Here is a 26229-nt window from a genome sequence, read left to right as displayed (position 1 = left end):
CACTTGTGATGGTTATGATAACATGTAGACAAAGAGTATTTGCCAATTCACTGGATATGCCTATGTGGCCTGGAGGTGTGGATGCTTCTAGAGAGGAATACGGTAGAATAAGGTGATGAGAGTTCTACTCCATGAGGAGCTCTCAATATGCATGGTGTTTACAGTTAGATATTTAGTTTCTAGATTACAACCGAATCTGCAACCCAACCTGATCTGCTAATATAATAACTAATTGTAGAAGTTACTCTGTAAATGGAACACCTCTCACTCCACTTTTCTTGCAATAACATTAACCACCATATTTGTTCAGCCATCCCCATGGGAAAAATTAATGGGGAAAGAATAGGATTTGGGAATAAATGCTCAAAGTAAGGTCTTAGGTTAACACAGATTTAGTAATAATAGCAATCAGTTACAAAGCCTATGTGATTTTTACATAAATTCTTCCAAATGCACAACAAGGTGACGTTAGCTGATGATTATTTCAACAAAACGAATGTGATCTCCAAAGCCTGTATGTACCACCTTTATTTTTGTTATTTAGCCAAAAACCCTCCAAAAACACAATTTTCCTCATTCATAGGCTTTGTCCAACGATCCATGGCGGAGTTAGTGCCTACAAAAAGACTCCATTAATGATAATGCAATCATAGGTCGCAAAACAAATGGGGGAGTGGGCCTTGTGATTGACAGATTTCTAATCGAATCAGATTTTGAAGTTTAAGACAAAAAATGTTAAAAAGAGAATGTGCTGCCAGATATCCAATAGACGCAGGAGTGTGTGTCTACGATCATCAACTGACTAATAAAATTGCGAGTTCACGCCCGCAGTGAAACGTAACTCCACCCCCCGGCATCCATTTCTGAACGGAGGGACACGGCGCTAGCGAAGAGAATCCTCGATTTTATGTATATTTCTTCATGTATATCACTGTAGATTATCTTCAGAAAATTCGCGACATAAAACTGAAGTAGCCACTAGTCTGTGAAATCGTAGCATATATTATCCGTTGAACCCGTTCGGACAGAGGCAAGAGTTGAAGCTCGCCTTTTATTTCACGTTTAACTTTCCTAAGCGGCGTGTTCAGCCGTTTTTTTTTTCTTCTTCCTTTGCCCCGCTCACTCTCCCCCCCGGTGTGAGTAGTGGCCTGTAACGTTGATTTAGCCACGAGGCGGGTCGGATCAACCGGAATTGGGCGATGGCGGAGTTCGGTAACGGACTGGACTCAGGAATGACGGAGGAATCCCTACTGGACTCAGATCCAGGGCACCCAGAACTAGAAGACCCGGGTGTTGGCGATGAGGAGCCGGGATTAGAGGAAGGAGAAGCTGCAATTGAGGACCCGGTAAGTGAAGGGCATAGTTTATGCCCAAAGCCTCTCTAAAAGTTGAGACAAATGTCTGTTGTACGATATGTATTGTGGGTGTAAACACGTTATTTTAAGATGGATTTAGCTATATTTATATACCCTGTGGTGGTATGTGACTGTGACTTATCTCTCTTTGGTCGATATAACCGCCATTGTGGCTCACGCAGTGCAGTATAAATGGGTGGTGACATGCGTGGTTTTTGGCGGCCATGTTGGCGCAGCAGCGGTGGTAGTTTCTCTGCAGCAGAGTTGTCGACCTAGTGGGGGGAGAAGGAAAAAAAATATTCGTCGCTAAAATGCGAGACCGAGATGTGGACAGGGGCGAGGGTAGGACAGGCGCCATTAGCCGCGGCATTGCGAGTCTATCTGCAGACACGGAGAGAGCTCACGGTAAACACGCCTCCTTTGTTTTCCTCATACGCTGACAGCTGCTGAAATAGAAGCGTATACATCATATGATAGTCAATTAACGGTCATTTTACTAGCTACAAGCAAGCGTTTTAATGTGCTGTTAGCCACCCTTCTAACCGCATATAGCTAAAATGCTAGCAAAGGGTATGCGGCACTTGCGCTATTGTAGGTACGATTTTATATGGACACTCAGGCTTGATGTAGTGGAGGGAGCCGAGTCGCTAACTTCGCTAATTGGGACGATCAAGATGACATGCCTCTTGACACACGTTCATCTTCCCACGTAAGGCATTTAACGTTAGAGGGATATGCACAACACAAGCACGTTTGTGCGAGCGATTAGTCTTTGATGTACTCTTTTGAGTACAAGTATTCTGTTAATACATTTGTGGGTCATGGATATTATTGTAGTTGTGTGCAAAGATGCGGATTGCCAATACTTTGAAATTAAAGCTTTAGGTTTGCGTTTGAATGTTTTTTATAGCTACATTATTTCAGGTTTTATACGCACGTGAATGTGGTCGTTGACACAGAATGTGTTGAAAAGCAGTTGTGGGGATGAAGTGTTATTTTATTTTTTCAGGGCTGGGCCCGCATCCTTCGGGTCTTTATTTTTAGGGCTGGGCTTGCGTCCTAAAATATTTTCATAAGGGGGAGGGAGGGAAGAGACACTAAATATGCAACAAAATACAGACATGTATCAGTGATGACCGAGTCAAATAAGCCATGTTGTTGCCATGAATTTCAGTGTCCGTTTGAAGCCTGTCAAAGCTGCTGGAATTCGTCTATTGGTTGTGGGTGTCATGTATGACATCCCCCAATATCTGGAATGGGTTTCACTGCAATGCAAATGTTGTCATTCAGTGAGTGCATGTCTACCGTTATCTAGTTGAGAATGCAGCTGTGTCTGTAGAGTGTCTGAAATGAATGGTGAATAAATCCTGCCTGTCACAAAGACCCAGCCAGTGGTCATGTGCCAGCCAGGCTGTTCCACTCAGAAGTAGAAATGGGGTCAGCTCAGGCTGCTGAAATTTCAATTGTGTTATGTGCATGCAGGTCACAGGTGGATATATTCCTTTGGTTTCTTTTTTTTCCCCCAGCTGATTTCTGTCCTGACTGATGTGGTGGTCTTTGTAATTGATAGGTGTCTCTTTGTTTTATTTATTTTTTTCAGGAGCTGGAGGCAATCAAAGCCCGGGTGCGAGAAATGGAGGAGGAAGCAGAAAAGCTGAAGGAGTTACAGAACGAGGTGGAGAAACAGATGAACCTTAGCCCTCCACCAGGTGAGTTTGTGGGAGGAAAGAGTAAAGAATTGCCCTCGGAGAATGTCTTCCAAAAATATGTTTGAGAACACTGACTGAATGTTATATTTCACTGACGTTTCCAGAGAGCAGATGCAAGACAGATTAACATCAGACTCATCCAAATGTATATCTGTTTGTTCTTTAGTTCACCGTTTTTAAATTTCACTCATTGCTCAATTGTGCTCTCATTAGCCGGTCCCGTCATCATGTCCATCGAGGAGAAAATGGAAGCCGACGCAAGATCAATCTACGTTGGAAACGTAAGGCTTCGCCTCCCCTTTAACCTCCCTGGATGTTATTTGGGTTGTTCTTAGGGATGTAACGATTCCCCAATATGTGTCGGTCCCTGGTAAAAAAATGTTTAAGATACAATGCATTTGGTCAGGGGGAGCCCCAATCCAAATACAAGCAAGCATCGATCAGAAAACCGGTTCTCACTTTTACAAATCGCCCAAGTCACTAATGTTTTTACTCATTGTTTTATCTGTTGGGATGGAATTGATGCGTCCTCTCCTTCAGTTCAGTAACCTATCAAGCTTTTATGCATGTAACTGTGTATGACTGTCACAACTGTGCGCACAGTGCGGGAGGCACAGCTGCTCGCGCCAACAAGAGGTAGGCCTATTTCTTTTCTAATAGGCTATTTGAACATCTGTGCGGCACCTACAGCTTTCAGATGCTTCTCAAATGGCTTTCGCAATGTCAAGTCGTAGGCTTTATTAGTCGTGACAAGCAATGTCATTTGCTTGTCACTCAACTAATAGTTAGCAAGTAGGCTGTAGAAAATTGTTTTACCAGAGTTGTGTAGCCTAACAGAGTGGACGCAACTGCTGATTGGGGGTTTTCAAACATTCCGATTGTCCAGGCTAATGAAATACATCGTTTTGGTAGTTTTGCTTTAAGCAGTCAGCGTGTTTGGTCATTTTTCCATGAACAAGGTAATTTTCATATTTTTTTTTTGCTAATAAGTATTGCCTTAGTACCAGCTCACAATTTTAATCAGTGGGTGATGGTGATTTCAGATAAGTCGGGGGACTAAAAGTATACATTCCCCACCCTTAATCTGATAGTGGCCTGGTAGCTGCTCAGTCTGCTGTATGGGTCAGCTCAGGTACCTACATATACACCGTTGACATTGAGACACACACAGCCATTTAGTTTAGAGAAGTAAGCAGACGGATCCAGCTCAGAGGCCCAGCTCCTGAGCTCCCATCAGCAGCAGATTTGAATTCAAAATGGAAAATAAATGTGTTCATGCCACACACAAGTCTATCGAACTAAATCGCATCAATTCGTTCCCTCTAATCAAACCGACTCACACGGTCATTTCAAACTAAGGCCATGTATCTAGATATTTATCGAATAGCTCGTGAAAGGAGATACGCGTCCTTGGTTGCTCTGTTTGCATGTATGTGGTAATTCTCCTTGTCAGGCCTATCAGTTTGCATTTACTATCAGTTTTTAAAGGGCCGACTCAAATTTCCATAAATGTCCTGTTGACATTAGTGCGGCCATGATGGCCTGTTGACATTAGTGCATGATTTTCACATGCATTTGTGCAGAAACTTTTTAATTTGGGTTTTTGGCTCCCGAGTGAATTCTCCAATATGGAATCGACTAGCCACTCTGTTTGTCAGAGGTATCTCACTTGTTCTCCCTCTCTGTGGAAAGGTGGATTACGGCGCCACGGCGGAGGAGCTAGAAGCCCACTTCCACGGCTGCGGCTCCGTCAACAGAGTCACCATCCTGTGCGACAAGTTCACAGGGCATCCCAAAGGGTACGTATCTACACCCCGTTCCTCCATGTGCTCTTTCACTACAGGCCTGTGAGTACACAATACTACCGTCTTCTATCAGTCATCTAGAGCAGTGATTCCCAAATTTGTTATAGTCCCGTACCCCTTCAAACATTCAACCTCCAGCTGTGTACCCCCCTCTGGCACCAGGGTCAGCACACTCTCAAATGTTTTTTTTTTTTTGTTGCCATCATTGTAATCCTGCCCACACACACACACACACACACACACACACTACATGATACATTTATTAAACTTAAGAATGAGTGTGAGTTTGTCACAACCTGGCTTGTGGGAAGTGACAAAGAGCTCTTATAGGACCAGGGCACAAATAATAACAGTCAATAGTTATGCTTTTTATTTAATCATCTTACATATAAAATCTTATTTGTTTATCAAATGGTGAATAACCCACCACAGGTTTAATGAGAAGTGTGTGCTTGAAAGGGTGCACATAACTCTGCAATGTTGTATTGGATAGCGTCTGTCATAATTTTCCAGTCTGTGCCTGTATTTAGTTTTCATGCTAGTGAGGGCCGAGAAACCACTCTCACATAGGTAAGTGGTTGTCAAGGGTATCGGTGTCTTAAAAGCACGATTTGCCAAGGCAGGATACTCTGAGCGTCGCCCAATCCAGAAATCTGGCAGTGGCTTCTGATTTTTAAATTCAATTTTCACAGAACCCCTTGTTGCAATTTCCACAAGGCTCTCTTGTTCAGATATCGGTAAGTGGACTGGAGGCAGGGCATGAAGGGGATAAAGAATCCAGTTGTTTGTGTCGTCTGTTTTGGGAAAGAACCTGCTTCTTTGCGTGCCCAACTCATTCCGGTCCTTCGCTATTTGATTGTCTGGAAGCTTGAGTTCATTAGCACACAATTATACGATGAGGGGAAAGACCTGTGTGTTGTCCTTGTTATTAATGCAGACAGAGAAGAGCTCCAACTTCTTAATCATAGCCTCAATTTTGTCCCGAACATTGAATATAGTTGCGGAGAGTCCTTGTAATCCTCAAATCAGATCATTCAGACTTGAAAAAGAACATCACCCAGATAGGCCAGTTGTGTGAGAAACTCGTCATCATGCAAGCGGTCAGACAAGTAAAAATGGTGGTCATTAAAGAACTTTAAGCTCGTTTTTTAAATGGTATTTATTTAATTGAGCGGCGTGTCAATACTTTGCCCCTTGATAACCAGAGCACTTCTGTGTTAAGGCGTTACATGGTCGCTGCCCATATCATTGCGTAGTGCAGAAAATACACGCGAGTTCAGTGTCCTTGCTTTAACTAAGTTAACCATTTCCACTGTTGTGTCAAACGTCTTTCAAGCTGTCAGGCATTCCCTTGACAGCAAGAGCCTCTCTGTTGATGCTGCAGTGTACCCAAGTGGCGTCGGAAGCAACTGCTGGCACGCGCGTTACCACTCCACTATGTCTCCCTGTCATGGCTTTTGCGCCATCAGTACAGATACCAACACATCTTGACCACAAGTCCTTTTGATGTCACAAAGCTGTCCAGTATTTATTTATTTATTTATTTTTATAAAAAAATCCTTTCCTGGTTTCCAGTGCTTTGCAGAAGAGCAGTATTTGTTTCAAAACATCTCCTGCCATGTCACTGATGTGCCGTGAAACAATGTTGTTTGAAGGCATTGTCTGTACAGGTTTTTTTTTTTTGTGCCTTTTCCCCCAGCATTCCCCCAGCCATATCCACGGCAGCAGGAAGAATGAAGTCCTCCACAATAGTATGGGGCTTGCCTGTCCTAGGCCACTCGGTAGCTCACCATATAAGACGCTTCCAGCCCCTTCTTATTAATGATATCTGTTGCTTTTATACATGTCTTACTACTCAAAAGTCGTCTTTATTCTCGCTCAAACTCCCGTGGCTTATTTTTCAAATTGACATGTGCATATATTTAGAAACAAAGACAAGAGTGAAGGCTTCACTGAGTTGTGAGATTGTACTTTTGCATATATTATACACTGTGGCTGAGGAAAGGCACTACTCCCGATTTTATAAGTGAACCCCAAATCAATGTAGTTCTCATCATATTTGCACCTCTTTGATGGTCCAACGTACCTGTCTGTTCGGTGCTGTCAGGGGTCAGTAACTCTTCAGCTGCATCAGGTTCACAATGGTCAGTGTCCATGCTAGCTGGGCTAACAACAAATGTAGAATTACTGATGCTAGCATTGGATGTGCTTATGGAAGCAGAACACCTTGTGTTGTCGACAGGTGCAGGTGTAGTACTGCTGGTAGTAGCAGTACTCCCAGTAGAGCTTGTATAGCGAGTAGAGAGTAACGGTTAATGTGATTGGATGTTAATTATTTGACTAGGCTACCTGTATTTGACATTGTGTTATTTCACTGAACACTAGATGGTTTAATTTTATTTTTGGCAGTGAAACAACGCTACTCAGGCAATAATTTTTTTTTATTTTTTAAACTCACCCAAATGTATAGCCCTGTTGGAAAATATAAATGAGCTGTTAGAAAATGTGGACGTTTTTTCTTTCTTTCAACAAATGAATGTGACTCACATTTAATTTGGCGTAGCCCCGACGGCATTGCGTACCCCAATGTGGTCATACATGGTCTAGAGGAATGAGTATACACAACGTACTTTACTCGATTGTAATTGTCTACACTCAATGTGCAGGTTAGCAATGTAGCCCACTTTCATTCACATGGATGTACAGAGCCTTCAGAAAGTATTCACACCCGTTGACTTTGACTATAACTTCCACATGGAAGGAAACCAGACTCCACTAATCAGGCAAAACGAGCTCTATAACTCGCTGCATGCACACATTCCTATTAAAATATGCATTCACCTGTATTGTGAGTAGCCCTATTCAATCTTAACTTATCCAGTTTATCGGGAGTTTAACCATTCAAGTAAAATTATTAACATGTTATGTAGTTTGGTTCAAAAAAAAAAAAATCATTATGGTTGGATTTTAAAATGCATACATGGCTGTCTCTGGGAAATTGTCAGAAATATTTTCAAATGATATTGAATTAACGACCTCCTTGGCCCTAGAATCTGCATCGGCCCTAAAAAAATAAATAAATGCATATGGATCGTTCTAATTACATCTAAGTCTAAGAGCTTTGCACACCTAGATTGTGTACATTATTTGCCCGTTTTTATTATTTTAAAAAGTCTTCCAGCTCTGTCAAGTTGGTTGTTGGACATTGCTAGACAGCCATTTTAAAGTCTAGATTTTCAAACCAATTTAAGTCAACTGTAACTAGGCCACTCAGAAACATTCAATGTTGTCTTGGTAAGCAACTTGTGTATATTTGACCTTGTGTTTTAGGTTATTGTCCTGTTGATTTGTCTGCCTGTATCTGTTGGAAAGCAGACCGACACAGGTTTTCCTGTAGGATTTTTACCGGTCCTTAGCTCAATTCTGTTTTTCATTCTGAAAAAACTCCCAAGTCCTTGCCGATGACAAGCATACCCATAACATGATACAGCCATCACCATGCTACAAAATATGAAGTGGTACTGTGATGTATTGTGTGATGGGGGTTCTACTAAGCTAACATGGAATTGTTTTAAGGTCATACCAAGGTTCGTTTAGTTATTTGTTTTTATATTTTAGGGCCCTTTAAGGTATTAAAAAATATAAAATTGTTTTGAAACATTGAATTGGTCCATACTGCTATTAGCCCATAGGAACACATTGATTAACAGCTTCATACATGGATGAAAAGTAATTTATATATATATCACATGCACGCCCAATTTTTCAGTTTTTGATTTGTTAAAAAAGTTTGAAATATCCAATAAATGTCGTTCCACTTCATGATTGTGTCCCACTTGTTGTTGATTCTTCACAAAAAAAATACAGTTTTATATCTTTATGTTTGAAGCCTGAAATGTGGCAAAAGGTCGCAAAGTTCAAGGGGGCCGAATACTTTCGCAAGGCACTGTATATAAGAGATAAGAAAGGAACTGATACCCTCCTACCTTCAGACTAGGCTTGTGAAAGGCCCAAGTGAAAAGGTTTGGGAGCCACTGATCGAGACCAACCTAAATCTACAGGCTCACCAAGTCTATGTTGATCATCCATGTGCCACTGAGTAACACACACCCATTATTGGATACGTAAAAAAATAAATAAAATTTAAAAAAACGTTACAGATCTGTGTTCATCCGACACCACCTATCATCACACAGCTAAGATGGGTCTATGAGCAAAGCTGTTTCTTTGGTAAACTAGCACGTGGTTTGGCGGTGCACTGGATGCTTATTGGTGCACGTGCTTGCTTGTATGACTAATTTAACATTGTTTCCCTTGCTTGGTTAGACCTTAAGGTCCACATGGTCTAAAGTGGACTGACCGCAATAGTGCATAGTGTTATGTGGGGGGGGGGGGGTTCTCACAATAAATTGCCAGAATTTATGCGATAACGATAACCGGAACACGTTTCTAACAGTAAATTGCACTATTTATTTATATTTTTTTAAATGATCCTTTAAACATAGAAAATATATAAACGCAACATGTGAAGTGTTGGTTTCATGCGCTGAAGTAAAAGATCCCAGAAATGTTCCAAATGCACAAAAAAAGCTTATTTCTCTCACTTTGCGCACAATTTAGTTTCCATCTCAATGGGTACGCATTTCTCCTTTGACAAGCTTATCCATCCACCTGACAGGTGAGGCATGTCAAGAAGCTGATTAAACAGCACGATCCACATGTTCACCTTGTGCTGGGGGACAATAAGGCCACTCTTAAAATATGCAGTTTTGTTACACAACACAATGTCTCAAGTTGAGGGAGCGCCCAATTGGCATGCTGACTGCAGGAATGTCCACCAGTGCTGTTGTTGGGAAAATTTGAATGTTAATATTTCTACCATAAACAACCTCCAACTTTTGTTTTAGAGAATTTAGCAGTATGTCCAACTGGCCTCACAACCACAGACCACGCGTAATCATTTGTAACTTTATATTGATCTAGTATAGGCTACTTATCCCAATGAACAATATAAGCAAAATGCCTGCGATAAGTGGTCGGTGTCAATAATTTCTGGTTTATCGTCCCAGCTGTAATGGAGCACAAAGGTTTTATTTTCTGACCTAATGGTATCCATTACTATAGCCATGCACAATTCATGACTAGTGTCAATGTTTCCTCTATATTCATTGAATTCCTCTATATACATTTCTTACCACCACTGCCCCAAAAAATAAAAGTGTATGCGTGAACAAAATATTTAGAACACCTTCCTGATATTGAGTTGCACCCCTTTCCCTCAGAACAGCCTCAATTCGTCGGGGCATGCACTCTATAAGGTGTTCTGTGGAAAGTATTGGTCCAGCATCCCTGGTCCTTGTTCACTCCAAAGCTTCCCACAGTTGTCAATTTGGGTGGTGGACCGTTCTTGATACACACAAACTTTTGAGTGTGAAAGACCCAGCAGCTCTGCAGTTCTTGACACAAACTGGTGTGCCTGGCACCTGCTACCATACTCTGTTCAAAGGCACTTCAATCTTTTGTCTTGCCCATTCACCCTCTGAATGCCACACATCATTGATGTGAGTCTCTTTTTCTCTCATACAGTGGGAGAACAAGTATTTGATACACTACAGGTTTTCCTACTTACAAAGCATGTAGAGGTCTGTACTTTTTATCATGGGTACACTTACACTGTGAGACGGAATCTAAAACAAAAATCCAGAAAATCACATGATTTTTAAGTAATTAATTTGCATTTTATTGCATGACATAACTATTTCATCACCTACCAACCAGTAAGAATTCCGGCTCTCACAGACCTGTTAGCTTTTTCTTTAAGAAGCCCTCCTGTTCTCCACTCATTACCTGTATTAACTGCACCTGTTTGAACTCATTACCTGTATAAAAGACACCTGTCCACATACTCAATCAAACAGACTCCAACCTCTCCGCAATGGCCAAGACCAGAGAGCTGTGTAAGAACATCAGGGATAAAATTGTAGACCTGCGCAAGGCTGGGATGGGCTACAGGACAATATTTATTTATTTTATTTATTTCACCTTTATTTAACCAGGTAGGCAAGTTGAGAACAAGTTCTCATTTACAATTGCGACCTGGCCAAGATAAAGCAAAGCAGTTCGACACAGACAATGACACAGTTACACATGGAGTAAAACAAACACACAGTCAATAATACAGTATAAACAAGTCTATATACGATGTGAGCAAATGAGGTGAGATAAGGGAGGTAAAGGCAAAAAGGCCATGGTGGCAAAGTAAATACAATATAGCAAGTAAAACACTGGAATGGTAGATTTGCAATGGGAGAATGTGCAAAGTAGAAATAAAAATAATGGGGTGCAAAGGAGCTAAATAAATAAATAAAATACAGTAGGGAAAGAGGTAGTTGTTTGGGCTAAATTATAGGTGGGCTATGTACAGGTGCAGTAATCTGTGAGCTGCTCTGACAGTTGGAGCTTAAAGCTAGTGAGAGAGCTAAGTGTTTCCAGTTTCAGAGATTTTTGTAGTTCGTTCCAGTCATTGGCAGCAGAGAACTGGAAGGAGAGGCGGCCAAAGAAAGAATTGGTTTTGGGGGTGACTAGAGAGAGATACCTGCTGGAGCGTGTGCTACAGGTGGGAGATGCAATGGTGACCAGCGAGCTGAGATAAGGGGGGACTTTACCTAGCAGGGTCTTGTAGATGACATGGAGCCAGTGGGTTTGGCGACGAGTATGAAGCGAGGGCCAGCCAACGAGAGCGTACAGGTCGCAATGGTGGGTAGTATATGGGGCTTTGGTGACAAAACGGATTGCACTGTGATAGACTGCATCCAATTTGTTGAGTAGGGTATTGGAGGCTATTTTGTAAATGACATCGCCAAAGTCGAGGATTGGTAGGATGGTCAGTTTTACAAGGGTATGTTTGGCAGCATGAGTGAAGGATGCTTTGTTGCGAAATAGGAAGCCAATTCTGGATTTAACTTTGGATTGGAGATGTTTGATATGGGTCTGGAAGGAGAGTTTACAGTCTAACCAGACACCTAAGTATTTGTAGTTGTCCACGTATTCTAAGTCAGAGCCGTCCAGAGTAGTAATGTTGGACAGGCGGGTAGGTACAGGTAGCGATCGGTTGAAGAGCATGCATTTAGTTTTACTTGTATTTAAGAGCAATTGGAGGCCACGGAAGGAGAGTTGTATGGCATTGAAGCTTGCCTGGAGGGTTGTTAACGCAGTGTCCAAAGAAGGGCCAGAAGTATACAGAATGGTGTCGTCTGTGTAGAGGTGGATCAGAGACTCACCAGCAGCAAGAGCGACCTCATTGATGTATACAGAGAAGAGAGTCGGTCCAAGAATTGAACCCTGTGGCACCCCCATAGACTGCCAGAGGTCCGGACAGCAGACCCTCCGATTTAACATACTGAACTCTATCAGGGAAGTAGTTGGTGAACCAGGCGAGGCAATCATTTGAGAAACCAAGGCTGTCGAGTCTGCCGATGAGGATGTGGTGATTGACAGAGTCGAAAGCCTTGGCCAGATCAATGAATACGGCTGCACAGTAATGTTTCTTATCGATGGCGGTTAAGATATCATTTAGGACCTTGAGCGTGGCTGAGGTGCACCCATGACCAGCTCTGAAACCAGATTGCATAGCAGAGAAGGTATGATGAGATTCGAAATGGTCGGTAATCTGTTTGTTGACTTGGCTTTCGAAGACCTTAGAAAGGCATGGTAGGATAGATATAGGTCTGTAGCAGTTTGGGTCAAGAGTGTCACCCCCTTTGAAGAGGGGGATGACCGCAGCTGCTTTCCAATCTTTGGGAATCTCAGACGACACGAAAGAGAGGTTGAACAGGCTAATAGGGGTGGCAACAATTTTGGCAGATAATTTTAGAAAGAAAGGGTCCAGATTGTCTAGCCCGGCTGATTTGTAGGGGTCCAGATTTTGCAGCTCATTCAGAACATCAGCTGAGCAGATTTGGGAGAAGGAGAAATGGGGAAGGCTTGGGCGAGTTGTTGTGGGGGGTGCAGTGCTGTTGACCGGGGTAGGAGTAGCCAGGTGGAAAGCATGGCCAGCCGTAGAAAAATGCTTATTGAAATTCTCAATTATGGTGGATTTATCAGTGGTGACAGTGTTTCCTATCTTCAGTGCAGTGGGCAGCTGGGAGGAGGTGTTCTTATTCTCCATGGACTTTACAGTGTCCCAGAACTTTTTTGAGTTAGTGTTGCAGGAAGCAAATTTCTGCTTGAAAAAGCTAGCCTTGGCTTTTCTAACTGCCTGTGTATAATGGTTTCTAGCTTCCCTGAACAGCTGCATATCACGGGGGCTGTTCGATGCTAATGCAGAACGCCATAGGATGTTTTTGTGTTGGTTAAGGGCAGTCAGGTCTGCGGAGAACCAAGGGCTATATCTGTTCCTGGTTCTAAATTTCTTGAATGGGGCATGTTTATTTAAGATGGTTAGGAAGGCATTTAAAAAAAATATCCAGGCATCCTCTACTGACGGGATGAGATCAATATCCTTCCAGGATACCCCGGCCAGGTGGATTAGAAAGGCCTGCTCGCTGAAGTGTTTCAGGGAGCGTTTTACAGTGATGAGTGGAGGTCGTAGGCAAGCAGCTTGGTGAGAAGGCAACAACTGTTGGCACAATTATTAGAAAATGGAAGACGTTCAAGATGAAGGTCAATCACCCTCGTTCTGGGGCTCCATGCAAGATCTCACCTCGTGGGGCATCAATGATCATGAGGGAAGTGAGGGATCAGCCCAGAACTACACGACAGGACCCGGTCAATGACCTGAAGAGTGCTGGGACCACAGTCTCAAAGAACCATTAGTAACACACTACACCGCCATGGATTAAATATTGAAGACTCATGTTAAAAGGAACCACCCGGCTTTCATATGTTCTGAGCAAGGAACTCAAATGTTAGCTTTCTTACATGGCACATATTGCACTTTTACTTTCTTCTCCAACACTTTGGTTTTGCATTATTTAAACCCAATTGAACATGTTTATTTATTTGAGGCTAAATAGATTATATTATATATATATATATATTGTATTATATGAATTTAAAATAAGTGTTCATTCAGTATTGTCATTATTACAAATACATTTTAAAAATCGGCCGTTTAAAAAAAAAAAAAAAAATAATAATAATCAGTATTTGCTATTTATTTTTTTTTGTTCTCCAATAATCGCCGTTGATAGGATGGGGGGACCATCCTGGTGCATGAAGGCTTCACCTACAGATGGGAACGACAGACCACAATTAAGTCTTTCTGGAAGAGCACCGACTATGATGCCATTCGAATGCCGAGGTTGCATAACCCTCACTGACAGGATTATTTCCAAGTTAACCGACCAATGTTCATAGTCAGGACACTGCTACAGTAACGGCTCGATAGTGACAATTGATGCCTTTAAAAAAAAAAATGTATATATAAGGGACTCAATCACAGCTTTCCTGGATTAACTCAATGTTTTGTAGCCTCGTGTGGACGTTCGCGGTAAAATAGTACTCATTGAGGCGGCGCTTCGACCTTAAATATTAAGTTAACCTTTTTAACTAGGAAAGTCAGTTAAGAACAAATTCTTATTTACAATGACGGCCTTTGCCAGTACTGCATATAAACAAGTTAATTGCACACTGACTCCAATTCCCAGTAATGTTACAGCTTATTCTAATAGCCTGGAGGGGTCTATTCTGAAGTGCGTAGAAACTGCCGATCTGGTTGTTCAAATTTAAGCGTTGTTAATCACAGTTTATTCTCGTTAAGGGAATTGAGAAAAAGAGGTGTCAACATTTGTTTAGTGAATTGTGCTTTGAGATTTTAGAGCTTCAATATTTCCGTTCTCTGCGATTTGTCGTTTGTGACCCATTTTTTTATGTTTCTGCTGCTGTTGCAGGTTTGCCTATATCGAGTTTTCAGACAAGGAGTCTGTGAGGACGGCCATGGCATTGGACGAGTCTCTGTTCAGAGGAAGGCAGATTAAGGTAAGGATGCGACGATGTACACATTAGTGGAGGCTGCTGAGGGGTGGACGTTTCGTAATAGCTGGAACCTAATGGAATGGCAACAAACATAGGAACCGTGAATTTCAGATCATTCTGCTCCAGGTATTACCACAAACCCCTCCTCCCCAATTGAGGTGCCACCAACCTCCTGTGATTGCATTCCCATTTGACCCGTTTGGCAGACACTCTTATCCAGAATGACCTATAGTTAGTGTATTCATATTGAGAGTTTGGTTACACAACCACATCTGTCATGGTGAGTACATTTTCCTCTGTAGCTTTCGGCAACGTCAGCGCTAGTAGGAAAAATTCAAGTGCCAGTGTCGATTTCAACTAAAGAACTGGGATAATCTCAGGATTTCGACCGATGTCGACGTATCTGCCTATGAAGTGAATTTCAGTCAGATTTCCTACTTGGGACTGAGACTGATGTACATGACCCTGTACTAGTGTCTGACTTGTGGAGTCCTGTTTATCCTCGCTCTTGGTTCTGGCAGGTGGGGGTGAAGAGGACGAACAGGCCAGGCATCAGCACCACAGACCGCGGGTTCCCCCGGGCCCGCTTCCGCTCACGAGGAGGAAACTTTAACTCGTCACGTGCACGTTACTACAGTGGCTACGCACCGCCCAGGGGCAGAGGACGGGCCTTCAGGTGAGCACCCTGAGATTAGGAGACAGCTGGCCATTACCGGAGGGAGGAGGAGGAATATGGAGATGTGAAGGGGCAGAAGACTGAGTAGTGGGATTATAGAAGTAGTGGGGGATGATCAGAGCAGGAGACGGTTATCGGGGGGAGAAGAGGACCCCGTGAAGCGTTGTTATCCCCGGGGGGGGGTGGCCAGCCCCAAGGGCTCGGGGGGGTGGGAGGGAGGATGGCTGGGCTCGGGGGGGTGGGAGGGAGGATGGCTGGGCTCGGGGGGGGGGGGGGGGGGGGGGGTGGGAGGGAGGATGGCTGGCCCCGGGGCAAGGGAGGGAGGGAGGGAAGATAGCTAGCTGGGGGCTGGGGGGGGGGGGGCCCAAAGCATCACTGTCCATCAATAAGTGTCTGGGCTGAAACTGGCCATATAGAGAATCATTGAGAAGGCATGTCTATACGTCTGCCTGTAGAGGGAGGAGACTGAATCTGTGGCTGCCATTGATGATCAGTGAAGGAGTTTCCACAGCAGAGTGGAGGAAAGGTTTCCTTTAGAGTGGGGTTGTGGAGAGAGAGACAGGTGGGAGGGAGTCGGGTAGGTTCGATTGGGGGGGGGGGGGGGTCTTGTTGCGTGCACCATCTATAACTGTTTCAGAGGAGGCAGCTAAACTCTCAGCCCACAGCAGTGAGGTCCACCCAGGCTGTACATGTATGGGAGGCAGGCTGTTTGTATGGCTTGGAGCTACATTACATGTACACACGGACTGTGAGTGGGCATCTCTCCCACAGTGCGGCTCATTAATGCTAAAGGTGACAGGCAAAGTGTTTCACTTAAATGTCAGTTTGTTCTCATTTTGTTCAGTGCTGATGGTCGTATTCCATTTTATAATTTGATCATTATGATGCCGTGACGATTTTAAATGCAAAGACGTTAATCTTTGTAAATGCATTGCTTAAACTTTAATTGGCATGTGTATCTATGATAGTTCAGTTGTTCTAATGATGTACCAGTGTTGAGCAGTAGCCTGTATCCATCCTGTGTTCCATCTCATCAACGCAGTGCTGTGTGTTCACCTGTCCTGGGCCAGCTGTGTGTTCACCTGTCCTGGGCCAGCTGTGTGTTCACCTGTCCTGGGCCAGCTGTGTGTTCACCTGTCCTGGGCCAGGTGCTCCAGAGCCGTGTTTTGCCTGTGACCTTTTCCGAAGCAACACCCCTGGTATCTGGATTTGTTTTCAATCTGTACAAAAGCTTGCCCCCTATGTATGTAAAACCTGGAGTGGATCAAAGTGCTGTGCACTGGGAGTCTGGTGTGTCTCCCTGGAGTGTGTGTCCTACGGTGTCTCTCAGTGTGAGGTGAGAGGGGGGGGTTCCCATGATGACTCATTGAGCGCTCAGTGGGCCTCACTCTGGAGCTCTGTCTCTGGGCCCATGTCCTGTTTTTTTATTTTATTTTTTATTTTAAATATTGTTTCGCTGAGAAGAGGGGCTGCAGAGCAAGCACAATGAGAATCCTCGCCAACTGACGTGCACTGACAGATTCTGACCAATGGAACAACCTTTCCACTCACTACTAGACCAATGGGGTCAGTTTAGTCCTATGTAGTAGTACCTCATTGGCCCCTCTATGGGAGTTGATATGATCGTCAATCACTGATCTTTTAGAGGGGCTCAACTTTTGAAGTCCTATTTAACACATTTGGTAAGAATGACATCCTGGTGAGTGTAGTTGATTTGGTACCGGTCCCAATCGTATGCCCACCACACTCCTATACATAGACTAGCCTGGGAACAGGTGGCCCCGCTATAGGGAGACGAAAAGCATGAGTCCGGATGCTTTGCCTTGCTCCGAAAACCAACTGTGATGTTAACTACACATTGGTGCATCAGACACACAGATGTCCCCTTGGTCAGACGTTCCCACTCACTGCCTTCACTTCCAGAATGGAGGGTTCATTCCTGCAGCCTGATTTTGACCACAGCATTCTAACCACTGGTTTCTACTCGTATGACCTGTGTGTTTGTGGGTACTGGATGCCTGGGTTTGATGTTTGTGGTGTGTGTGTGTGAGACAGGGTTTCTGTTAGCTGGTATTCGGAAGCTTTTATCTGGTTATTATTTTTAGAAAAAAGGTGAGAAATAAAATTGGTGTTGACCAATTGTCCGGGAGAACAAAAAAATCCCATTGTGGGATAATGCATTATTATTATTTTTTTGCTTATTAATTGATGTTAATGCATTTGACATGGTCATGCTTATCGGTCTATAAGTTAATTTGTATAATTTAGTGGAAATAAATTGTCACGTGTACAGTATATTTTATATCGCTTATTTATCACACACCTACCTATATAGAGCCTTTGAGTGTAAAATCTGTCTGACCGAGAGAGATGCTGCTGTATCTTGTGGTGCTTTCAACCGAACTGGGAATACCATGTCAAATCCCCATGTCGACGATTTAGAGTCCTCAGTTCCCCGAGTTGGATGACCGTTCAAAACAATTTTTCGGCGGTTGTATTTTTCCCCGTTTTTAACCGCAGCGGAAGGCAGGCTTCAGCATCGCAGAGTGGAGCGACGGCCTGGCGGCCATCTGCATTCTGGAAACATACATCATTGTTTGAAACCTGAATGTTTTGCTACATATTATGAGGGGTGTTTTACCTTGCTTCAAATGAGTTCATTAGATCTCTCTCTCTAAAGCTCTACCAGATTTTCATCTGTCACTTCCAACCCGCTCACTTGTGCATTGCCATTTTTACAACGGCGTTTTCCTGCCCATTTTGCATTATGGGGTGAACATTCATGTATAGCCTACTGCCTTGTGCGCGTTGCTGCGCTTATAATGTCAAGATATAATAGTTCATCAACATTTTTAAGCTAAACGTTCTGATCTGTTGCATCAGACTCATTGCTTTGAACGTTTGTATTATGTAGCCTAAGCCTATTGGTTGTATGAGTTTGGGATCTATCGTCCCAGAACTGTCCCAGAGTCTGTTTTGAAAAAGGCTGTTTCTTTCACGACAAGCTGACCAATAAGAGCAGGTTGCCTAAACCTGTCTACTATAGTAGATTGACACAGGCAAGTGATTTTGCTGTTTTAGTTACTCGTCTTGTTGATATGAATTAGCACATTTTGAATAAGGTTTGGGTAGCCTAGTGGTTAGAGCGTTGGACTAGTAACCGGAAGGTTCAAATCACCCGAGCTGACAAGGTACAAATCTGTCGTTTTGCCCCTGAACAGGCAGTTAACCCACTGTTCCTAGGCCGTCATTGAAAGTAAGAATTTGTTCTTAACTGACCTGCCTGGTTAAATAAAGGTAAAATAAAAATTTAGCACTGTGGGTGGACACACTAATTAGGTAACTCACCCATTTTATATGGGGCCAGTACAGTTCTCAAACATCCAGTAAAGATGTCTTCAATGTTGCTTGTCAAATGTCCGGCTCCACATTTTCCTAATGGAAACCCTGTTGTGTGAGTGGAAAAGCGCTTTGATGCTGTGTTTGAGTGATGGTGCAGTTCAGGTTGTCAGGAGAAGGGGTCAGTCAAGTCTCCGTGCTGAAGCTATAGGTGTTGCCCTTCCTAGCATTTGCCACGTGAATGACTTTGTGACTCTTCTGTGGGGTGAGATGGAGGCTTCTGTCCTCAGGGTCTCTCCCAACAGCGACCTCGGGGGGGCCGCTCTCGCAGAGAGAGAGAGAGAGAGAGAGAAAGAGGGAGAGAGTGCCTCACTGTCCCACACACCCCCACACCATTATTTCTATAGTCCTGTATAATCTGAGAATCAGATATTTTAATGTTGAAGCTGTTCTCCGCTTCTTTCTGTACTGTTAATTCATATTTGTAAATTTTTTTTAATTGTGGTAATTCAACACTTATCAAAGAAAGGCACAATACCATTAAGATGGTATACGTGTCATCCTACCAACAATTTGTGTATACTTAAAACAATTATTCACACATATATTTTACCCCTCAGTTTACCTCAGATTGACTTCTCATCAGGCCCTTTTCTACCTGCACACTAACAACCACACCACACACCCTAAAATTGGTGTCCGTCTTTAAGCCAATCAAGAAACTCACCCTCTTTTTCTCTCTCTTTTCCAGGGGCCGAGGGCGAACAACATCGTGGTATTCCCCTTACTAATACCCCCAACCCCCTACTATCACCCCATGTCCCCATACAAAAAAAAAAAAGAATGAAAAAAAAAAAGTCCCAGGAAAAAACACTGAAGAAAAAAAAAAGCTGAAAAAAAAAACAGTATTCTCCTGGACAGACTGGCCACAGTGTGTGATTGTGTGTGAGCGTGCGTGTGCGGAGATGGTGCGGTCACCCTGGTAATGTATCTGATGGCCGTCGGAGATTTGGTGGCATTTCTTTTTTGAGAAGATGTTATCTCAGGCTGCAGATTTGTCTCCTTTGTCTGGCTGTGACCCTCACACCCAACACAGCCCCCAAATGCTTTCGAAAAAGCAAACATCGACGAGAAAGGAATCTTTTTTTATTTTAATTTTATTTTTTAATGTACCGTCCATGTTAAACTTCCAAGAGCAAAAATGTAGTTTATTTTTTTAAGTTGTGGTGTTGGGCGTTTTCATTTCTTTGTCTCTGTTTTCTGATCAGTTCCAACTCTCACTACTTTTGCTACCATATTCTCCCACTGGTTCCATCTCACGCTCTCTTGTGTTCAGTATCTTTAACAGCTGTGACTTCTGTTCAGTGGGTCATTGTTTTTTTATATATATTTTTAAATTTTGTCTATTGAACCTTTTCCTTTTAGTCTGTAGCATTCACCCCAAGAAGGCATGGCCAGAGCTCTGGCAACTTTTCTGTTTAGTTTAATTTTTTTTGTAGGCCTCAAACTTTTTCCCCCTCTTCTTGCACCCCTCTGCCTTTCTGTGCTGCTGCTCCTACCATTTTGTTCTTCACCTCTTCTGCTCTCTTTCTCCTTCTCTCCTCTCTGTGTATATTAGACCACTTCTTGTCGTTTCAGGTTTCAGGACCAGTGGAGGCTGACAACCCCTCCTCCAGTGGCCGCAGCGCCCCCCAATGTCTCGGCAGGGTCTCTCTCTCTCTCTGCTCCTGCTATGCACACTCACCCCATCCTGTCTGTGTGGGGGGGAGGGGGTCAGGGCGATCACAGGGCCACTGCAGGGGGTGTTTACTACAACAAGCGTTGAGTTGACTTACTCACCCGGCACGCACTCACACATACTAGGAACCACACACTTCAGACACCACACAACCAAACAACCACACATATTTATATAGCGAGAGCTAATCAAGATGGCAGCAGCTGTTTTAATTGGGAGTGAGAAAGACCGGACCAGATAAAGGGTGGAGGGGTTCCAGGGCCCGACTTTAACCGTGCGTAGTGCAGCCAAGGCTTGTCGAGGACTAGGAGTGGGGCTAAAGGCATCGATTTAATGTAATAGCCGAGAGGGGCGGAGCTTTTATTTTAGGGGGGGGGGGGGGATAGGGGGTGGGTTTGTGTGGAGAGGTTTGCATTTTTGAAACGGGAGAGTGGGTTAAACAAAAAAAAAGATGTTTAGCTTTTTTTGATTTTTAACCCATTAGTCTGTAATTAGAAAAAAATAAAAAATAAAATAAAGACGTTGTGTAAAAATGATTAATTTGTTTGTGATTTGTCCCTAGTTACAAAAGCATTTTAAAATCGGTTCTTGAAAGTAAAGCTGGGAGAATTCTGAACCTATTGACTGACATTCTGCAATATTTTTAATATCAATATAGTGTCAAATGTCTTTGTGTTCTTTAAAGGTGCAAAATGCAGATATCATTTTCCATCTAAACAGCTGTGAAAAATATTTTCCAGAACTCAATATTGTATTTTCAGCGGTTTGAAGCTGGTGTAAAATGTAACAAAACGGGAAACATAAATAGCGCACAGAACAGATCTGCCGCTTCTTAGACTTGCTTTCAATGAGAATGACAGATCTATAATCCACATTTCTATGTGAATTTGTCCGGCTTGCCCAAAAGGTTCCATATTGCAGCTTGTGGTCTTCTCCAGTTACCCTCTTTAACAACACACAAAAGCCGAACACCCTCGTGAGGTACAATTACTATTCTAACTATTTTAAATGATTTACTGTAACGTGTCTAAGCCAACTGCCTTTTTACAAGTGTTCATACTTTCCAGTATTATTTATTATTACAAAGCAGTGAATTATATTTAGTTTCATCCTAAGATAAAATCAAAAACACATTTGGCTAATAGGCTCTTATGCCACAAATAAGGTCTTTTAGAAAACAAGTCAATGTTTGAGATGACAGTTCAACAATACACTTGAGTTTGCACGAGCGAATTTGCTAGGGATAAATATGTAACATGTTATTTTTTTATTACATGTTTGATTCAGACCCTAAAATGTAATTCACGTGTTTAAAATAAATAAATAATAATCCCATTTTCTATCCTGAAAAGGTGTGGCTAGTAACGTTTAGGTAATGCCCAAGGGAAATGAATCTGCTCTGCATTCCAAATTGGGGGAATTTGGCTATTGAAATAGATTTTGGGCATCGTGATATTGAAAACTTGGACTGCATGAGTCTCAAACACGGACTAATGATTATTTTTTTAAATCATCCTCGAATACACAGTTTTAGCACTACAATCACTCAATTATTGCGAGAAGCTATTCCAAGTGAATCGTCCCAATTTGCCCGAAAATGTAAATCTTCATCCTGCTTTCTTTTTTTTTTAGGATTCAATTATTGATCTTCTGAAAGTCGCAGGTAAAGAGATGCATAATCACTGTACTCTCAAGTAATTGAAACTGAATTCACAAGGTTTCATTAAAAACACCAAGAGGAAAGAAATCACTGACTTCCTGGCTATGTCCACACAACACTTTTTTTGTTGTTTTTCATTAGTTTCTTCTTGGGCCCAGGGATATGTGTACTGAAGGGAGGGACAGAAAACATTGGGGGTAATATTATCCAACTTGCATAGTCATTTCACCCCTACCTACATGTACATATTACCTCAACTAACTTCTACCTCCGAACATTGACTCGGTACCCCTGTATATAGCACTGTTATTTTGGAGCTCTTTTTTCTTTTATTTTAGTATTGTTGGTTAAGGGCTTCCAAGTAAACATTTCACTAAGCTTGTAACCTAACCTGTTGTATTCGCGGCATGTGACACAAAATTTGATTTGAACATGGGCCAGCGTCCCTGTGGAGAATAAATCCTAAGCCAATTATTCCCAGGACCAAAAATACGTAAAAATGTATGCGCGCATGACTAAGACACTTTGGATAAAAGAGGCTGATAAACGGCGAACTTGTACAAACATTTTAATGCCTGCTCATTCCATGACCGACTGACCCGGTGAAAGCTATGATCCCTTATGTCACTTGTTCAATCCACTTCAATCAGAGTAGATGAAGGGGAGGAGACTGGGTTAAAGACGGATTGATAAGCCTGGAGACATGGATTGTGTGACATTCAGAGGGTGAAATGGGCAAGACAAAATATTTAATTGCCTATGAACGGGTCATGGTAGGTGCCAGGCGCTCCTCCGATTATTGAGTGTGTCAAGAACTGCAACACTGATGGCTCTTCCACGCTCAACAGTTTCCCGTGTATATCAAGAATGCTCCACCACCCAATGGACATCCAGCCAACATAACACAACTTGGTGAAGCATTGGAGTCAACACGGTCCAGTATCCCTGTGGAACTCTTTAGACACCTTGTAGAGTCCATTCCCTGACGAGTTGAGGCTGTTCTGAGGGGGGGGGGAAACAGCGGGGTGCAACTTGTTGTTCTTAATGTTTTGTACACTTATCGTTCACTGCATGGCAGTAAGGAGTGGCATGTCACTGAAATGTGTCCAACTCACCAGACACCCTCCACCCTTCAGGGCTGTGATGTCACTGAAATGTGTCCAACTCACCAGACACCCTCCACCCTTCAGGACTGTGATGTCACTGAACTGTATCCAACTCACCGGTCCCCCTCCACCCTTCAGGGCTGTGATGTCACTGAAATGTGTCCAACTCACCAGACACCCTCCACCCTTCAGGACTGTGATGTCACTGAAATGTGTCCAACTCACCAGACACCCTCCACCCTTCAGGGCTGTGATGTCACTGAACTGTATCCAACTCACCGGTCCCCCTCCACCCTTCAGGGCTGTGATGTCACTGAAATGTGTCCAACTCACCAGACACCCTCCACCCTTCAGGGCTGTGATGTCACTGAAATGTGTCCAACTCACCGGTCCCCCTCCACCCTTCAGGGCTGTGATGTCACTGAAATGTGTCCAACTCACCGGTCCCCCTCCGCCCTTCAGGGCTGTGATGTCACTGAACTGTAGCCAACTCACCGGTCCCCCTCCACCCTTCAGGGCTGTGATGTCACTGAAATGTAGCCAACTCACCGGTCCCCCTCCACCCTTCAGGGCTGTGATGTCACTGAACTGTGGGATGTCACTTAGCTGACCAGACATTCCTAGCATGCACTCCTCATTTTAAGTGTTTCTCTCGTTTGGGGCACTTGCAGACGAATCACTGACTCTTCAAAGTTTTTCCTAAAGGAAAATAATTACATGAAGGGACCAAATGAGAGGACAAACTACTGTAGTGCTATACAGTTAAATGAGAGGACAAACTACTGTAGAACTGTACAGTTAAATGAGAAACGTATCAATAACAATCTTATTTGAATGAGTCTGACGACAGCACTGACCTGCTCTCGACTCTGTCCTGAAGTCCCTGTGGTGGCTGTGGGAGCGTCGCTGCACGGCTGCCAGGGCTTTTAGGTCACACAGCTAAGGACGTCTCTGCTTTGTATTTCTCTGCATCGTTCATGTCTCTCTCTGTGGGTCAGGTAAAGAGAAATATTATACGTCACAGCGAATGGTTTTGTAAAATCATACCACAGAAACATGGCAGCTTTGGGAAGATGTGGGTTTTTAAGAGGGGGTGAGTACATACGATTTAACAGGAAGAGAAAATTACCATAGTGTATTGAAGCAATCTTGGGGGAACATGTTTCTTGCCACTAGATGGCACTTTTCTTAGCGCCTTTAGCCTTTTTCCATTTTCACCCTCGGTCTTCTGATTAATTTAGCTTTGGAATGAAATATAACATTTTAAGGTGAAGACGTTCAGAAGTGATAAGGAGCAATGAAACAAAATGAACAATTGTATTCATTATACACCGATTGAGATGCCAGGAGATTAGAAGTGGAAAGGAGGGCATCTTACTGTTCTTTACTGAACTTTTGTACGGTCCCAAGATGCACCGAAATGCAACGGCAATACATTACAAAATGAGAAACAGCGTCTCTCTTTCGATTTTTGAATCGCATTTTTGGAAATGAGGGCATCTTACCGTTCTAACGGTGGCCAGTCTGTGAAGAGCGCCGTTGTCTTTAACACTTCCCTACTCTCATTTGAGACTGATCAGGTGAGTGACATCGTAGGTAAAACAGCTATCGCACGTCCAGGAAAGACAAACCCTACAAGATAGTGGAAAGCTAACTTTTTGATCAACTTAACAGTTTCGTGAATCATCGTGAGTCCACGCCAATGTGAACTTTCAATGACAGTACTTACCTTGGATGTTCCATCTTGGACCCTCGTGTAAATCTCAAACATGCACTGTACCTGAAGCCACCTAGGAATGAATGTGTACAGACCTTATACATCTGTGTGACTGGTAATAGATCTCAGTAAGTAGAGATATATACAGTATAACTGTTCAACAACGCTACCGTAGCTATATATATATTATTAGCAATAACGCTACAGAAGACAAATAGCTAGCTAGCTATTAGCCCAAGAATGGACTAAAGGAGCCTAACATGAATCCTTATAAGGACCTGACATGCTCTGTTTAGAGGTGAACTGGCTCTGGCAGCCAAAACAGCCAAATACTCCATCTAAACATGAATCGATTCTCAAGTGCAGTATGGTTCTAGAAATATAAAGAACTGTACTTTCATATCACATCAAAAATACACATTTACTATCCACCAGAGGAGCCTGGTGGGAGGAGCTATAGAAGGACAGGCTCATTGGAATGGATGGAATGGAACCGTCTGTGGTTTCCATATGTTTGATGTGTTTGAGACCGTTCCTCTATTCCATTCCAGCCATTAATGAGCCCTTCCTCATATAGCTCCTCCCATCAGCCTCCACATGAGTATTCTTGTAATGTATTCTTGTTTTTTTTTCTTAATCTGATTGGGTGGGCCTTGCCAGGCTCTGTGTTCACCCATGCCTACATCCCTGCCTCCCAGTGGAAGACTAATTAGAAATGTTGTACAAACAGGACACAGTAACACAAGCCTATTCTGGGTGTAGGCTATACATACAGTCCAAAACACAAAAAAAGCAGACCACAACTGTAATGTTAAAGTAATATGCTAGCCTATACAATGCAAACAGTGGGACACAGGTAGCATACCTTTAGAGACAGAGTAACAATGGCCTCAAGTTCCACAGAATATATTCAACTTTTACCAGCAAACTAATGTGAAATATATATACAATATGTAACTCCTTTGGAATGATAGACAGGATATAGACTACACAGAACAGGACACCTGATAGACAGGATATAGGCTACACAGAACAGGTCACCTGATAGACAGGATATAGGCTACACAGAACAGGACACCTGATAGACAGGACACCTGATAGACAGGACACCTGATGGACAGGACACCTGATAGACAGGACACCTGATGG

The 26229-nt window shown here is 43.0% G+C and overlaps 1 protein-coding gene and 1 long non-coding RNA gene across 5 annotated transcripts; one reads left to right on the top strand and one right to left on the bottom strand.

Moving 5' to 3' along the window:
• The first annotated feature begins 830 nt into the window (after positions 1–830).
• LOC110535217 (polyadenylate-binding protein 2) lies at positions 831–21123 on the top strand. Of its 3 annotated transcripts, none has more exons than XM_036934767.1 (7): positions 831–1346; positions 2956–3064; positions 3278–3345; positions 4757–4863; positions 14760–14847; positions 15366–15520; positions 20498–21123. In XM_036934767.1, the coding sequence occupies exons 1-7, from the start codon at positions 1200–1202 to the stop codon at positions 20682–20684; spliced, it is 861 nt and encodes a 286-aa protein (XP_036790662.1). In that variant the 5' UTR covers positions 831–1199; the 3' UTR covers positions 20685–21123. The 3 variants fall into 3 exon arrangements, with proteins under 3 accessions (XP_036790662.1, XP_036790664.1, XP_036790663.1); XM_036934769.1 differs by lacking the exon at positions 20498–21123 and adding an exon at positions 19611–19737 and having other exon boundaries at positions 832–1346; XM_036934768.1 differs by lacking the exon at positions 831–1346 and adding an exon at positions 1616–1760.
• Positions 21124–22812: 1689 nt separating this feature from the next.
• On the bottom strand, positions 22813–25530 carry LOC110535219. 2 transcript variants are annotated; one of them, XR_005034543.1, is made up of 4 exons: positions 24869–25530; positions 24493–24604; positions 24221–24350; positions 22813–24062 (listed from the first exon to the last, which is right to left on the bottom strand). It is a non-coding gene; the product is annotated as an uncharacterized LOC110535219 (long non-coding RNA). The 2 variants fall into 2 exon arrangements; XR_002475217.2 differs by having other exon boundaries at positions 24493–25530.
• Positions 25531–26229: the final 699 nt, after the last annotated feature.

Source organism: Oncorhynchus mykiss, chromosome 11, assembly GCF_013265735.2.
Source record: "Oncorhynchus mykiss isolate Arlee chromosome 11, USDA_OmykA_1.1, whole genome shotgun sequence".
NCBI lineage: Eukaryota > Metazoa > Chordata > Actinopteri > Salmoniformes > Salmonidae > Oncorhynchus > Oncorhynchus mykiss.
The sequence above is the reverse complement of the archived record's forward strand: the minus strand, read 5'-3'. Positions and strand labels throughout refer to the sequence as shown.

What these genes read in the sequence shown, in the direction of transcription:
- LOC110535217 (XM_036934767.1), top strand. Translation starts at nt 1,200, where the DNA reads ATGGCGGAGTTCGGTAACGGACTGGACTCAGGAATGACGGAGGAATCC. An exon ending in GATCAATCTACGTTGGAAAC is followed by an intron (nt 3,346 to 4,756) that starts GTAAGGCTTCGC and finishes CTCTGTGGAAAG; the next exon opens with GTGGATTACGGCGCCACGGC. An exon ending in TTCACAGGGCATCCCAAAGG is followed by an intron (nt 4,864 to 14,759) that starts GTACGTATCTAC and finishes CTGCTGTTGCAG; the next exon opens with GTTTGCCTATATCGAGTTTT.